General features: G+C 42.3%; 1 protein-coding gene and 1 gene segment (V, D, J or C); one reads left to right on the top strand and one right to left on the bottom strand.

Moving 5' to 3' along the window:
• Positions 1-15,283, bottom strand: part of LOC136325528 (Ig lambda-1 chain V regions MOPC 104E/RPC20/J558/S104-like) — an 896,106-nt gene that overhangs the window by 776,053 nt on the left and 104,770 nt on the right.
• Positions 7,347-8,861, top strand: ZNF280A (zinc finger protein 280A). Its single transcript, XM_066255021.1, has one exon. The coding sequence runs from the start codon at positions 7,347-7,349 to the stop codon at positions 8,859-8,861; it is 1,515 nt and encodes a 504-aa protein (XP_066111118.1).

Consider the following 15,283-nt stretch of genomic DNA (forward strand, 5'->3'; position numbering starts at 1 on the left):
AAAAAGAGGAGTAATAGGATTTGCAGGGTCCAGCCTTTTGGTGAGTTGGAGATGGGTAGGGTCCAGTGGTTCCAAACTGCCAGTGATTCTGTATGGGAGCAAGTTTGAGGCAAAAGACACGGTTAGAAATGAGGGTAGTATTGATTATGGGAAAGCCCTTGATATTGAGGAATGGTATGAGTAAATGGGAAGATGCTGTCAGTTGGATAGTGGCACCAAGACTGTGTAGAATGTCTCGACCCCGAAGGGGTACAGGGCACGATGGCATAACTAAGAAGGAGTGCAAAAAAGGGGATTCTGTTCAAACTGCATGTCAGGGGTGGTGTGTGAAGAGGAAAAGTAGGGGTCCCATCCACTCCTATAACTGAGACCTGTGAGGGAACTAGAGATTCAGAGTATGATGGCAAAACAGAGAAGGTAGCCCCCATGTCCACAAGGAATGAAATGGTCTTGCTACCTGTTGCATCACCCATGGCTCAGAGAGAGTGATGGGGTCTCTGAGTCCAGGCCGTGTCCTAGGTGTTTGAGCGACGCGCCCACCTGGCTGGTTTGGCCTTCCCATTCGGGCGGCATGTCTTCCACGTAGAGGCACTGAGGAAAACCCTGTTGCACAAAGGGGCAATTGCTCCCCCAGTGACCAGGCTGCTTGCAGTCAGGGCAGGGCTCAGTGGCCAGCCACAGTCAGGGGCCCTGCTGGGACCAGTGACCCTACTTGCACATTTAAATCAAGCTGCTTTTGAGGATCTTTTTTGCAGCTTGTACCTGGGTAGGGCACTTCCTGTGCCTTGCCCCTGTTGCTCTGCCAGCCTCAGGGCTGCCACAAGAGCCTGGGTTTGGGGCGTTACCTTCTGCTGCATGCCAGCCTGGCGAACAGCCTCGGCCTTTTTCTACTAGCTGCGATTATTGAAAATTTTAAATGTCATGTTCACAGGTCCCGGATAGGAGTTTGGGGGTTGAGAATAAAAGGAGGAGGGCTCCTAGGGAGCCCGACACCCAGATCCAGCAGGAAACACTGGAGCCAAAGGCAGGACAGGGCCAGAACTTCCTGTAAGAAAATTGGGGTTGGGCATCCTGCAAACCAGTGTAAGAGCCAATGGCAGGCTGAGAATGGCCTGACAGAGGAGGGGCTTAAGAACACAGTGGAGAAGAGAGGGGCCCCTGGCCAGCAGGGGACGAGAAAGAGAGAATGGTATTTGCAGGTGAATGAGAAACAGGGTCCTGCAAAGGGAGGGGGCTTTCTGGAGGGAAGAGACTCGAGTGGAAGAGGTCCACAGAGGAACCAGAGAGGGGTCCTGAGAGAGGGGTACCCCCAGGGGTCAGGCAGGAGGAGTGAGAGTTGAGAGTCCATGGAGAAGAAACAATTAGGAGCAGAGGTTTTAGGTGAAGTTTCTCTGGCCAGAAAAAGGGCCTGCGTGGTGGAACAGGTGGCACAGAGACTAAGGACGGGCATGGGAATAACTAGAAGCCCTGTGTGTAAGGGATCTCCAATCAGTTCCCAGCTTTTTTGGCGATAGTTAAATTGATGAGGGTGTTAAAACCGAAAGTCCCTTCAGGAGGCTACCTGGTCTAATTATCCAGTGGGTTCTGTGGCCTAGCCACAGCGGAGAAGAAGAACAGTTTCTTCTTCTTTAGGGAAGGAGAAATTTCGGATAAGGCAACTCCTGGAGTGTTTTTGGATTAGGTTTAGATTCCTGTGCCCCCACACCGCCCTCAGTCCTCTGAGTGGTCAGAGATGAGAATTGACATCCCAAAACTCAAGCTCTGGCCATGGACAGATAGGGAAAGTGGATGTGCTTGGGACATCTCCACGGGCACACACACACTCAGACAGAAAGAGGTCCCTGACGTAGCTACGGTTTCGGACAGGGAGTCTTGGCTGAAAGAACTGAGGGGAAGGCTGGAGGCAGGGGACTTACTGCACTATGCGCTAAAGTGGGTGGAAGGTCAGATCCTGGTTCTTTCTTGGAGGGGAAGGGAAGAGGAGCGGTCCTTGTGGACTTAAACTCCTTTTGGGTTTTCAGCACCAAAATGTAAGGTATTTTTCCCCGCCGAGAAGGAAGGGAGGGGCCGTAGCCACAAAATGTGGAATAGCAAAGGCTTTATTTAGTACAGCACATCACACCTGACAAGGTCCTGTGGTCCCGGGGGACAGAAACCAGAGGAGTTGCACGGATTAACCACATGAAAGATATTTAAAGGGGTCCTCTAGGGTGGGCAAGCTAATATGACGTGGTGAAATCTCACTGGCTGATGGATGGTTGCTCTTTTCCCAAGGACCTCTGGGAAGTTTCTTTTGGTGTGCTTGGTTGTGGGCGGCCCTAGCCAAAGTTCCCAGGTCTGAGTTCCTCACATGGCCTTCCCCATTATCCACTCATATAGGGTATGTAAATTTTGTCTCTTATTGAAAGGGAAAGGAAGTTCTTCAGATAACCTTTATCCTTTCAGAGAACTATAGTTAAACTAAATGACCCAGTTGTCCTTGTAAGTCAGGAAACTCCCATATCCTTCTCCCTCCATTCTCTAAAGCAGGGGTCCCCAAACTTTTTACAGAGGGGGCTAGTTCACTGTCGCTCAGACAGTTGGAAGGCCGGACTATAAAAAAAACTATGAACAAATCCCTATGCACACTGCACATATCTTATTTTAAAGTAAAAAAACAAAACGAGAACAAATACAGTATTTAAAATAAAGAATAACTAATTTTTTTTTTTTTTTTGCATTTTTCTGAAGCTGGAAACAGGGAGAGACAGTCAGACAGACTCCCGCATGCGCCCGACCGGGATCCACCCAGCACACACACCATGGGGCGACGCTCTGCCCACCAGGGGGCTATGCTCTGCCCATCCTGGGCGTCGCCATGTTGCGACCAGAGCCACTCTAGCGCCTGAGGCAGAGGCCACAGAGCCATCCCCAGCGCCCGGGCCATCTTTGCTCCAATGGAGCCTTGGCTGTGGGAGGGGAAGAGAGAGACAGAGAGGAAGGCGCGGCGGAGGGGTGGAGAAGCAAATGGGCGCTTCTCCTGTGTGCCCTGGCCGGAATCGAACCCGGGTCCTCCGCACGCACGCTAGGCCGACGCTCTACCGCTGAGCCAACCGGCCAGGGCAAGAACAACTAAATTTAAATCAACAAACTGACCAGTATTTCATTGGGAACTATGGGCCTGCTTTTGGCTAATGAAATGGTCAATGTCTGGTTCCATATTTGTCACTGCTAGCCATATCAAGTGATATGACGCGCTTCCAGAGCTATGAGGCGTGCGTCCTGCATCACCGGAAGTAGTACTGTACATGAGTGACGCCATGCTTTGCAGTGCCTCCACAAACAGTACTCCAGGATCCTGTGCTCCTCTCACTGACCACCAATGAAAGAGGTGCCCCTTCCAGAAGTGCAGCAGGGGCCAGATAAATGGCTTCAGGGGGCTGCATGTGGCCCGCGGGCTGTAGTTTGGGGACCCCTGCTCTAAAGAAAGAATGAGGCAAGAAGCCTGACTTTTTCTTCTAAAACACTAATATTAATTTTTACAATTCTTTGATACCTTACCACAGGCTATGCAAAAACAGGTTGGGCCAATTTCCCCATCTCTGCCTTAAACCATTTGCCAAAATGCAAAATCCTATTAGTGAACTATGAAATAAATGTAGTGGGCCTTGATCAGCTGACAAAAAGATGTAATTATTTCTTTAAATCTAATATGCCATCCACTGTGTCAGCCTTAAAAATAAAACAGCAAGTTATTTTACCAGCAAAATGGGTTTATTAAATTGCAGGAGTTGCAACCTAGGACAAACTGTAGTAAGGTACCAAAAAGCTGCAAATTAATATTAATATTCTGGGAGAAAAGGTCAGGCTTTCCTGTCCTTTTTTTTGGAAAATGGAGGAAAAAGAATATAGAAGTTTCCTGACTTACAACGATAATTAGGGTCATTTGGTTTTAAGTTCTCTGAAAGGATTAAGGTTATCTGAAGAACTCCCTTTCTCCTTCAATAAGAGACAAAATTAACGTACCACCCTACACTGATTTTAGCTCTCCCTCCCTTCCTGGAATCCTGAGATTAACATGTACCTCTAGGCCAGGGGTCCCCAAACATTTACACAGGGGGCCAGTTCACTGTCCCTCAGATGGTTGGAGGGCCAGACTATAAAAAAAAGTGAACAAATCCCTATGCACACTGCACATATCTTATTTTAAAGTAAAAAAAACAAAACAGGAACAAATACAATATTTAAAATAAAGAACTAGTAAATTTAAATCAACAAACTGACCAGTATTTCAATGGGAACTATGGACCTGCTTTTGGCTAATGAGATGGCCAATGTCCTGTTCCATATTTGTCACTGCTAGCCATAACAAGTGATATGACGCGCTTCCAGAGCCCTGAGGCATGCATCCCGCGTCACTGGAAGTAATACTGTACGTGAGCAACGCCACGCTTTGCGGCATCTGCATCCTGTGTTCCTCTCACTGGCCACCAATGAAAGAGGTGCTCCTTCCAGAAGTGCGGCGGGGGTCAGATAAATGGCCTCAGGGGGCCACATGCAGCCTGCGGGCCGTAGTTTGGGGACCCCTGCTTTGGGCAAAGGAGGAGAGATAGATACTGAAAGGATTTGTGAATGTCTTTGATTATATTACCTTGAAAGTTTTAACGTTTCTTGTAAATCCCCTAGACAAATGTTATAATCTTGTTATTGATTGTGTCATGCTGTCATGCCCCCCAACCTGTATGTGGTCAAAGGGTATGTAACCAGCCCCTGAAATATACTCAGCACGCATGATTTGGGCCTGCTATGCCCAGTTTCAGCCATATGTGGCTGGCATATTTAACGAAATTCCTCTTTCAATAAAACTCTTCAAAATTCATCTGGACTTGGTGTCTCTACATGGACTCGAAGAAATGAGGTACAGTGCCTCTCAGAATCTGGGGTGCAGTACTTTATATCAAAACAAGCTATGGAAAAACCAAAGGCAAGTCCACAAAGGAGAGAATCATTACTTAATACAGGAAAAGGAAGAAGTTGGGAGGGGTGGGTATTAGTCAAAGTCCATTGAAGAAGAGCAGAGGTCTGAGGTTGTGATGGTTCCTCATTGGCTGAGTTGTGGCATTTCCCTATTGGTTGGGCTTGTTGCTAGGTTATGAGAAAACCTTCCTTCCCTTGTCTGCAGTAGTCAAGAGGGTCACTTCCTGCTCAGAACTGTAAAGAGGCTGAGACAAACAGTGTTTGCAGGAGAGATCCCTCTTTGGAGTATTTTCTTCTTCTCCCCTATGACAGAGTGAGGATACCAAGAGTATTTATTTGTTGTTGTTGTTTTTAAACATTTCTCTTGAAGTTGAGGATACAGCAGTAAACAAAACGTAAGTCCTTGTCCTCAAGTAGTTTATAGTCTAGTAGGTGAAGAGAGAAGTAAAGCAAGATATTTTTCTATATTGTGTGCTAGGCAGGGATTAAATTCTGAGATAGAAAACAGTGTTGGGGAAGAAAGTGACTATAATAGTGTGGCCAGGAAAGCCCTGTTGAGAAGCTGTGGATCTGAAGCAGGCCAAGAGCTGGGATGGGGGTTTCTATGGACGAAAATTTCATGGCAAGAGTATAGCAACAAAGATCCCAAGAAAGCCTGGCCTGTGGTGGCACAGTGGATAAAGTGACAACCTGGAATACTGAGGTCGCCAGTTCAAGGCCATGGGCTTGCTTGGTCAAGGCACATATGGGAGTTTTGTTTTGTTTTTTTTAAATTTTTTATTGATTTTAACTTATTGTGTTTACATAGATTCAAGTGTCCCACTGAATATATTATCCCCCACCCCCATGTTCCCCTCAACATCCCCCTTGCCCACCTCCCCCTAACACCTTCCCCCACTTCCCTCCAGGATTTGCTTTCCTGCTCTCTATAACATTGTGTTATGTATCTATAATTCCACCAATCTCTTTCCCTTCTCTGATCCCCTCTTTTCATCTCCTTTCCCTCTGTCTACTTTCCCTCTGGATCGTTTGATCCTGCCTCTGCCTCTATTCCACTCCTCAGTTCATATTGTTCATTAGATTCCTCAAATGAGTGAGGTCATATGATATTTTTCTTTCTCTGCCTGGATTATTTCACTTAGCATAATAGTTTCCAGGTTCATCCACGTTGTTGCAAAAGGTAAGATTTCCTTCTTTTTCATGGCTGTGTAGTATTCCATTGTGTATAGGCACATGTGGAAGTTGCTGCTTCCTGCTCATGCTTCCTTTTCTCTCTCTGTCTCTCTCTTTCTCTCTCTCTCTCTCTCCTCTCTAAAATGAATAAATAAAATCTTTTTTAAAAATCTCAAGAAAGTACAGGGTCTTGTGCCTTCCAGACTGAGGTAGCTACAGATGAGGGATGGAGGGTCAGAATACACAAGGACCAGTGGGCAGAGGCAAATAGCTTAGATCTTTTTTTTTAAGGTTTTATTTATTGATTTTTAAGAGAGAAGATAGAGAGAAGGGGGAGGGAGGAGCAGGAAGCATCAGCTTATAGTAATTGCTTCTCATGTGTCTTGACCAGACTGGGGATTTCGAATCAGTGACCTCAGCACTCCAGGTAGATGCTTTATCCACTGCTCCACCACAGGTCAGGCGGCCTAGACCTCTTTTTGGGTATTTTATGGCATGTTGAGCTGTTTGCAATTGCAGGAGACTTGGGAGGCTAGAGAGGTAAATCTGGAATTATCATGTCACTTAAATAGATACTTACAGCCTGTTTTTTTTACATGTAATATAAGAATGTTAACTATTATCTTAGTGTTTCGGGGAGGATAAAATAAGGATAAATTTGTCTTTAGAAATAAATAATGGGTCCGACCTGTGGTGGCACAGTGGATAAAGCATTGACTTTGAATGCTGAGGTTGCCGGCTGGAAACTCTGGGCTTGCCTGGTCAAGGCACATATGGGAATTGATGCTTCTCGCTCCTCCTCCCTTCTCTCTTTCTCTCTTCCCTAAAATGAATAAATAGATAAAAAATGACTAATGATATGTGGTTGCACTTAGGTGGCAATTTACAGAAAGAAAGTACTAGAACAGTGTTTTTCAACCACCAATCTGCTACTAGTCCACCAGAAATTTTGTGCTTGTCTGTAAAATAATTCACCATTCTAATGTTGTATGAAGATTATAGACCCCAATGATCTTAGTCAAATTTGCTTATGCTCAGGATGATTTCTGCCTTAGCAGTCCCCAAAATAATTTTATTTTTGTGGATCCCCAAGTATAAAATGGTTGAAAACCACTGCACTAGAAGTGGAAGGGACCAACTGAGCCAAAAGCAATTGTGAAATGGCAATTCTCTTCTTGTTCTATCAGGGAGATCAAGAACCAGAACCACTGGAGAACATGGGAGAGGCCAAACACAGGGACAAGGACTATGAAGGTGCTGAGCTGACCTTTGTTGGAATGGAACATGTAGATGAAGATGATGAAATTCTCTTTGTCAGAGTGATTTCCAAATCAAAGCCAGTCATTTCAAACATTTTGAACAGAGTGACCCCAGACTCCTATTCAAAAAGAAAGAGAGGCCACTTCAGTCAAGATCCTGCTTGTGCATTACAGCCTGCAAATCACATGACCCCTATGTCAAAAGCAGAGGTCATCTCCCCAGCTTCTCAATCTAAAAGGAGAGCAATAGATGGTCCTATTATTTTTAAGCCTTCCTCTAAACTTAATTATAAAACGAGCTCATCAGAAGTTGTGCCTGGCAAGTCCTCACATTTGCTCTCTCCACAGTCTCAGTGTCTACTTGGAGATGTACTAGCTATAGGAGGCAAGGATGAAAGTCTTCTTAATTCAAAGAAACTTTCCACTTTGGATACATACAGTGAAAATACCAAGAGATCTAAACTCAGTGATAGAATCCCGGAGGGGCAGTCTTCAGCTGTGGCCCCTTCAGGTGTCTCTCCTACAATAAACACTGATACACTCTCAGAAAGTATCCCCTCTTCATTAAGTCCTATTCAGAATGGAGCACCATTTCCTTGGGCTCACACAAATGACAAGGCATTTTTCAATCTTATAAATCCAGACAAAGCAAATAGCTTCAAAAGGCTGGAAAACATAGACTCTTGGAGTCCAGCAAGTCGAAACAAGACTATTGATCCCAAGAAAGGAAATCTGATCGTTTTACTTGATGACTTTTACTATGGACAGCATAAAGGAGATGGGAAGCCAGAACAGAAGACTCACACAACCTTTAAATGCCTCAGCTGCTTGAAAGTTCTAAAGAATGTCAAGTTTATGAATCATGTGAAGCATCACTTGGAACTTGAGAAGCAGAGGGGGGACAGCTGGGAAATCCACACCACCTGCCAGCACTGCCACCGGCAGTTGCCCACCCCGTTCCAGCTGCAGCGTCACGTCGAAAGCGTGCACACTGCCCAGGAGCCCTCTGCTGTCTGTAAAATTTGTGAATTGTCATTTGAAACAGATCAGGTTCTCTTAGAGCACATGAAGGACAATCATAAGCCTGGCGAAATGCCCTATGTGTGCCAGGCTTGCAGTTACAGATCGTCGGCCTTTGCTGATGTGGAAACACATTTCAGAACGTGCCATGAAAACACTAAGAGTTTGCTGTGTCCATTTTGTCTCAAAATTTACAAAACTGCAATAACCTACATGAATCATTGTTTCAGGCATTGGAACAAAAGAGTCTTCCACTGTTCCAAATGCCGGCTACAGTTTTTGACTTCAAAAGAGAAAAAGGAGCACCAAACCAAGAACCATCAAACATTTAAAAAGCCAGAGCAATTGGAAGGATTGTCTCCTGAAACAGAGGTTATTATTCAAGTTTCAGTTCAACCAGGATCAAGAGGTGGAGCATCTATTATCATGAGCAACACTGACCCTCAACTGTAATCTGTAAAAACTAAAAGAAGTGTGACTATCAACTATAAATATTCAGACATCTCGGCAGCTAGGGTTCTGGCTAACAATTATGTTTTGCCCACTTCCAGGAATTCTGAAAGCCAGAATGGAGATTAAGACATCTGTCTATCATGACTGTAGATACCAGTAAGCAATATCAACAACTGTCAGGTTTTCTAGTGATGATTCTTCAGCTTATTACTGTCAATAAGTAGCTCAGAAGTCTTCTTGCCCCTTCCAAGTCAACTTCCTCCCCGAAGTAACCACTATTCCGACTTCTACCATAGGGTGGTTTTTCCTGTTTCTGAACGTCAAACAAATGGATTTGCACAATAGATTGTCTTTGTTTTCCTTAAATAAGTGAGATGCATTGTGGCTTTTTGTAACAATAACACATTTTTTTTTCAATGCTGTATAGATACCCTTGAATGAATAAGCAGTTTTATATATCTATTTTACTATTGATGGACTTAGGGGTTGATTCTTTTGCTCTTTTGAAGAAAGCTTCTATGAATTTGTGCATGTCTTTTGGCAGGCATATGTAGCCATTTCTTTAGGATATTATAGAGATGAGAACTTCTAGAACATATAGATTTAGCTTTTTAGTGTAGATACTGGTAAACACTTTTTCACACTGATTGAAACAATTTACATTTCCACCAGCAATACTGAGAACACCATTGCTACACAGATACAACATGTGGTCCTGCCAGTTATTTTCTTTAGTGTTATTTTCTTGAAGCTGTAGTGGTATTATCACATGGTAATTTTCATCTGCATTTCCTTGGTGAGTAATGGTTTTGAGAATATCGTTTAATATGGTTATTGGCCGCTTGAATATTATTCTCTTTTATTAAGTGCCTATTCAAGTCTTGCCTTTTTTCTCTCCCTTCCTCTCTCTCCGTGTTTATTTTTTCCTCAAACTAGGTTGTCTGTTAACTGGGAAGGAACAGTAAGAATGTCTTTTATCTTAACCTGGATGATGAATTCATTAGTGCACATATGTAGATTAGGGTTGTTTCATCATGGTGTGGCCCATTTAAGCAATTACTCAACCAAGAACATAAATATATCCCCTTTATGTTTTCTTCTAGAAGCTTTGCTATTTAGCTGTTTACATTTAATTCTGTGATCCATCTCTAATTTTTCTTTTTTTTAATTTGGAAAATTAACAGGGTGACATTGATCAATAAGAGCACATACTGTATTTCCCCATGTATAAGATGCTTCTATGTATAAGACGCACCTTAATTTTGAGGCCCAAAATTTGAAAAATAATGTATTACATGAAGTTATTGAACTCAAGTTTTATTCGTCATAAGATTCATACAACTCCTCATCCATGCAAAAAAAAAAAAATGGGAAATGCAAGTAAAAAGAATCTACAACCACTGTATAAGACACAGCCGGTTTTTAGACCCCAAATTTTTGAAAAGGGATGCGTCTTATACGTGGGGAAATACGGTAGGTTTCAGGCTAACATTTTTGTAGGATTTGAACTGTTAATTGTGTTGTGTGCCCATCACTCAAAGTCAAATCATTTGCTGTCACTGTATTTGTCCTTCTGTACTAACCCCCTCCACCACCTCCATCTTCCTCCTTCTGGTAACCAGTTCGCTTTTACCTATTGAAAGGTACAAACCACAGGCCAAACCAAAAACATGAGGCTAGTGTGTTCCAAAAGGAAAGTTTATTTTAAAAATGCTTGAGCGTAGGTAGGCTGAGACCAGCAAAGGGTGTCAGCCCCGAGGAAGGGATGGGTCGGGTTATACAGATTCATCAACGGGCCTTGAGCAAAGGCAGCTGCAAGATAACTTATTCCTTTTGTGGTTGGAAGTGGCGCCACATTTCCTCAAAATTGTCTGCTCCCTGATCCAATTGTCCCTGTCAGCATCCAACTACAAGGGAGGTCTGAGCCGGATTCCTGAGTAGGCAAGGCCTTCTTCTACCTTCAGGCCTGCATTGTTCTTAAGAAAGATGGTGGCTGAGAAGTCATTTTATCTGTCACCTATGTCCATGAGTCTGATCAAATTTAATTTTTTGTTTATGGTATGATAAATCAAGCTATCAAAGTTAATTTTTTCATATGCATATTCAAATCAACAAGCACTATTTACCAAAAAGACCATTCTTTTCTCACTGTTGTGATGAAACCTTTACATAAATGAGGTAGAAGACTATATATGTATTTCTGAACTTTATTTCATTCCATTTGTCTAGGGGCTTTTTGTGTTTTTTTGTTTGTTTGTTTTTTTAGAGAGAGAGACAGACAGGGACAGACAAGAAAGGAGAGAGATGAGAAACATCAACTCATAGTTGTGGCACCTTAGTTGTTCATTGATTGCTTTCTCATGTGTGCCTTGATCAGGGGTCTCCAGCCGAGCCAGTGAGGCATTGCTCATGCAGGTGATCTTGGGCTCAAGCCAGCGACCTTGGGTTTCAAGCCAGGGACCTTCAGACCTAAGCCAGTGACCATGGGGTTCAAACCTGGGTCTTCAGAGTTCCAGGCCAACACTCTATCCACTACGCCACCTTCTGGTCAGGCCCATTTGTCCAGTTCTCTATGCTTGTACTTATGTCACAATTTTTATAGCTCTTAAATATTGTAACTCTGCCTAAGTTTGTGTGATGGGTAATTTTATGCATCAACTTGATTGACCTAAGGGATGCCCAGAGAGTTAGTAAAACATTGTTGCAGTAACATAAGGCTATAGTAATTAAGTATATAGAAATATAGAAAAATATGGAAGATATATAAAAGTAATTAAGATACAGTATATTAAAATCAATTAAGGAAATTAAATAAAGTTGTGCCATCTGGATAGGGATTAATATAGTGTGTACAAATATGATAAACAGACTAGTTAGTGTGTGTGTAAAGTTATACATGAATAAGAAGTAGCTTGATGTCATAACTCTGTAAATTAACATAAACAAGAAGCTTCCTTAGGAACACCTTAAAAGTGGCTTGATGTAACATTTCAGGAGATTAACATTATCTCCCTGCGAGGAACTCCCAAAAAGGTTGTTTGAGATGATAATCTTGTAGATTGACACCTGACAGGGGTCGGGAACCTTTTTGGCTGAGAGAGCCATAAACACCACATATCTTAAAATGTAATTCCATGACAGCCATACAACAACCCGTGTACATTATGCATTATCCAATAAAAATTTGTTGTTGTCCCAGAAGACAGCTGTGATTGGCTCCAGCCACCCGCAACCATGAACATGAGTGGTAGGAAATGAATGGATTGTAACACATGAGAATGTTTTATATTTTTAACGTTATTATTTTTTTTATTAAAGATTTGTCTGTGAGCCAGATGCAGCCATCAAAAGAGCCACATCTGGCTCAAGAGCCATAGGTTCCTAACCCATGTTAGAAGGTGGGTTGAGGTGATAATCTGGTAGATTGACACCTGTCAGAAGGCGTAGACCAGAAAAGATACTAAAGCTAACCCCCCACCCCCGCTGCGGTAGTCTCCCAGACTCCAACGTGAATGTGGACTGTCTCCACGCTGCTGTGACAAAAGACACCAAGAGGCCGTCAGCGTGGCCCCCTTAAGTTGTACCCAGGTTCACCAAAAGAATTTGTGAATAATAAACTGCCTGTGTGATTCTTGCAATTAACTTGTGTGTCAGTCATGTCTTTCCTCCAGTGGCGATTGGTCTCGGCACTGATAAGTATAATGCTCATAGCTGCCTCAAGAGTAGTCTGGAAGAGGCTGCCAGCCTTGCTGATAAGCAGGAGTGTCCCACTGCACTGGGAAGTGGAATCAGGGATGCCTGATCTAAGTAGAGCTCCAGTTCTATTGAGATAAACATTATTTTTGGTGTGTCTTTAAGGGTGTTTCTAAAAGAGATTAGCATTTGAATCGGTAAACCAGATAAGCCATCAACACAAGAAGGAAGGGTAAATTTTTTCTCTTGAGAAAGGACATCGATCTCTTTTGTCCTTGGATGTCGGAGCTCCTGGTTCTTATGCCTCCAGTCCTGAACTGAATTATAACACTGGCTTTCTTGGTTCTCTACCTTGCAGACAGCATATCATTGGATATCTCAGCTTCTATAATTGTCCAAGCTAATTCTCATAATAAATCTCATCTCCCTCTATACATATCCCACTGGTTCTGTTTCTCTAGAACCCTGGCTAATAGAGATATCCAAGAGTTCCAGTTCTCCACCTTAAAGTTAAAAAATGTTTTGGCAATTCTAGGTGCTTAGCTGAATTGAAGTGGTTATAGTGGTCATTCTTATTTTATTCTCAAACTCATTTACAATAACTTCATCGATTTTTTTATTTTTATTTATTTATTTTTTTCTGAAGCTGGAAACAGGGAGAGACAGACAGACTCCCGCATGCGCCCGACCGGGATCCACCCGGCATGCCCACCAGGGGGCGTCGCTCTGTCGCGACCAGAGCCACTCTAGCGCCTGGGGCAGAGACCAAGGAGCCATCCCCAGCGCCCGGGCCTTCTTTGCTCCAATGGAGCCTCGGCTGCGGGAGAGGAAGAGAGAGACAGAGAGGAAGGAGAGGGGGAGGGGTGGAGAAGTAGATGGGTGACTCTCCTGTGTGCCCTGGCTGGGAATCGAACCCGGGACTTCTGCATGCCAGGCCGATGCTCTACTACTTATTCATCATTAATTTTAATGTTAGCTGTAAGGATTTTTGTAGCTACCCAGTGACAGCAGAGGAATTGAGCTACTAATAATTAAAAGATAACAGAAAAAAACCCCCAAAAGTTTGGAAATTAAGTAATATAATTCTAAACAGGGTGAGGGATGCCAAGAACCTTAAGTGCAAAAGTGCCATCCCTGAACTTTGGCAAGGCTACAGCAGTTCTTAGAAGAAATTCTATTTCTAAGGAAAGAGGAAAGATTTTGAGGAAAATGTATCATGACATTACTTTAACCAAGCTGCTAAAATTATAAACATTATGAGGGTTATTCTTGCTTTCACTAGCCTGAGAACTTAAAAGTTTGAAATTTCCTGTTCTGGGTCAATGCCTGGATATACATCGGTTCCTTGTTTGTTGATACCTAGACATGTACCAGACTTCCAGATAACACTATGATTAGTTCCTGAAGGAATCACATATCCAGACCACCTGACATCTGACTGATAACCCATCCTGGACCAATTGCAGGGCTAGGAGCAGGACTGATTATACTCAAGAATGTACTTTCCACTGTAACAACTCTTAACTTTTCCTTCTTCTTTGGAACACTTCTGGGTTTTCGGCTAGCTCTGTTTCCAGTTTGAAAACTCTGAATAAGTCTTTATCTTTTATTTCTAGCAAAACCTCCAGACTTTTTTGTTTCTTTGATATATAAAATGCATTTATTTCAAAAGAAATGTTAGAAAAATAATGATTTAAGTCAGTGCTGTCTATAAAAGTTTTCACACTGATGGAAATACTTTGTATCTTCTCTTTTCAAGTGCCATATGTAACTACTGAGCTGTTGAAATGTAGCAAGTGTTACTGAGGTACTGAATTTTAAATTTTATTTAATTTTGATTACTCAAAATTAAATTTAAAGGTAAAAGAAACATCTTCCTTACAAATGAATTCCAAATAAACTATGTACTCCCAATAATTTGTGTGTCTTGTAGATTCCCTTCGTTTAATGAGACTCCAAGCCCCAGCTGAGTGTCGGTTGGATCTAATGGATTGCTTCCAAAAAGTAGGATATGGAAAGTGAAAAAAAAACAAAACTCTACAGTGGAGAAACTAGTGCTAAGTTACATTCCTATTTATGATAAGGAAAGTTCTGAAAAGGATACATCATCTCTGTGGGAGAATTCTAAAAACCTCCCAGTGTAAGCATGTGAAAAACATCAAACTCAGATTGAGAAACTTCCTGCAAAATGCCTGAACTTTCAGGACTCCTTAAAATCATCAAGGTCATGAAAAAAAAGTTTAAAAAACTTTTAAAAATGAGCTAAGGAAACACTATAGAAAAAAATCATTGTAGTATATCCTTTATGGCAATATAGAACAGAAATAAGAACATTTAGTGAAATTTGAATAAAGCTTGGACCTTACTTGTGACTTATTGAAGGATACTGGAGTAATTTTGAGACATAAATGAAGTCATTTCACATATATACATTTTGAACATAGCAGATATTTTATCTGAATCTACATCCTCTACATTTTGTGGTAAATCACTCAACAGAAATCTTCAAATACAAAGGATCAATAATATTTAGACCGTGTGTCTGATCATAATACAACAAAATGAGAACTGATCAAGGAACAGCTTTAAAAAAATCTCATGGATTTGGAAAATAAATACCATATTATTATATAACCCTTGCATTAAAGAGAGAATCACTCACTAGAGAAATTAGGACATACTTGGAATCGAATAATAATGAACCTACTTTAAAGCAAAAAGTGTGAAAC

This window comes from Saccopteryx bilineata, chromosome 2 (assembly GCF_036850765.1).
Source record: "Saccopteryx bilineata isolate mSacBil1 chromosome 2, mSacBil1_pri_phased_curated, whole genome shotgun sequence".
NCBI classification, from domain to species: domain Eukaryota; kingdom Metazoa; phylum Chordata; class Mammalia; order Chiroptera; family Emballonuridae; genus Saccopteryx; species Saccopteryx bilineata.

What these genes read in the sequence shown, in the direction of transcription:
- ZNF280A (XM_066255021.1), top strand. Translation starts at nt 7,347, where the DNA reads ATGGGAGAGGCCAAACACAGGGACAAGGACTATGAAGGTGCTGAGCTG.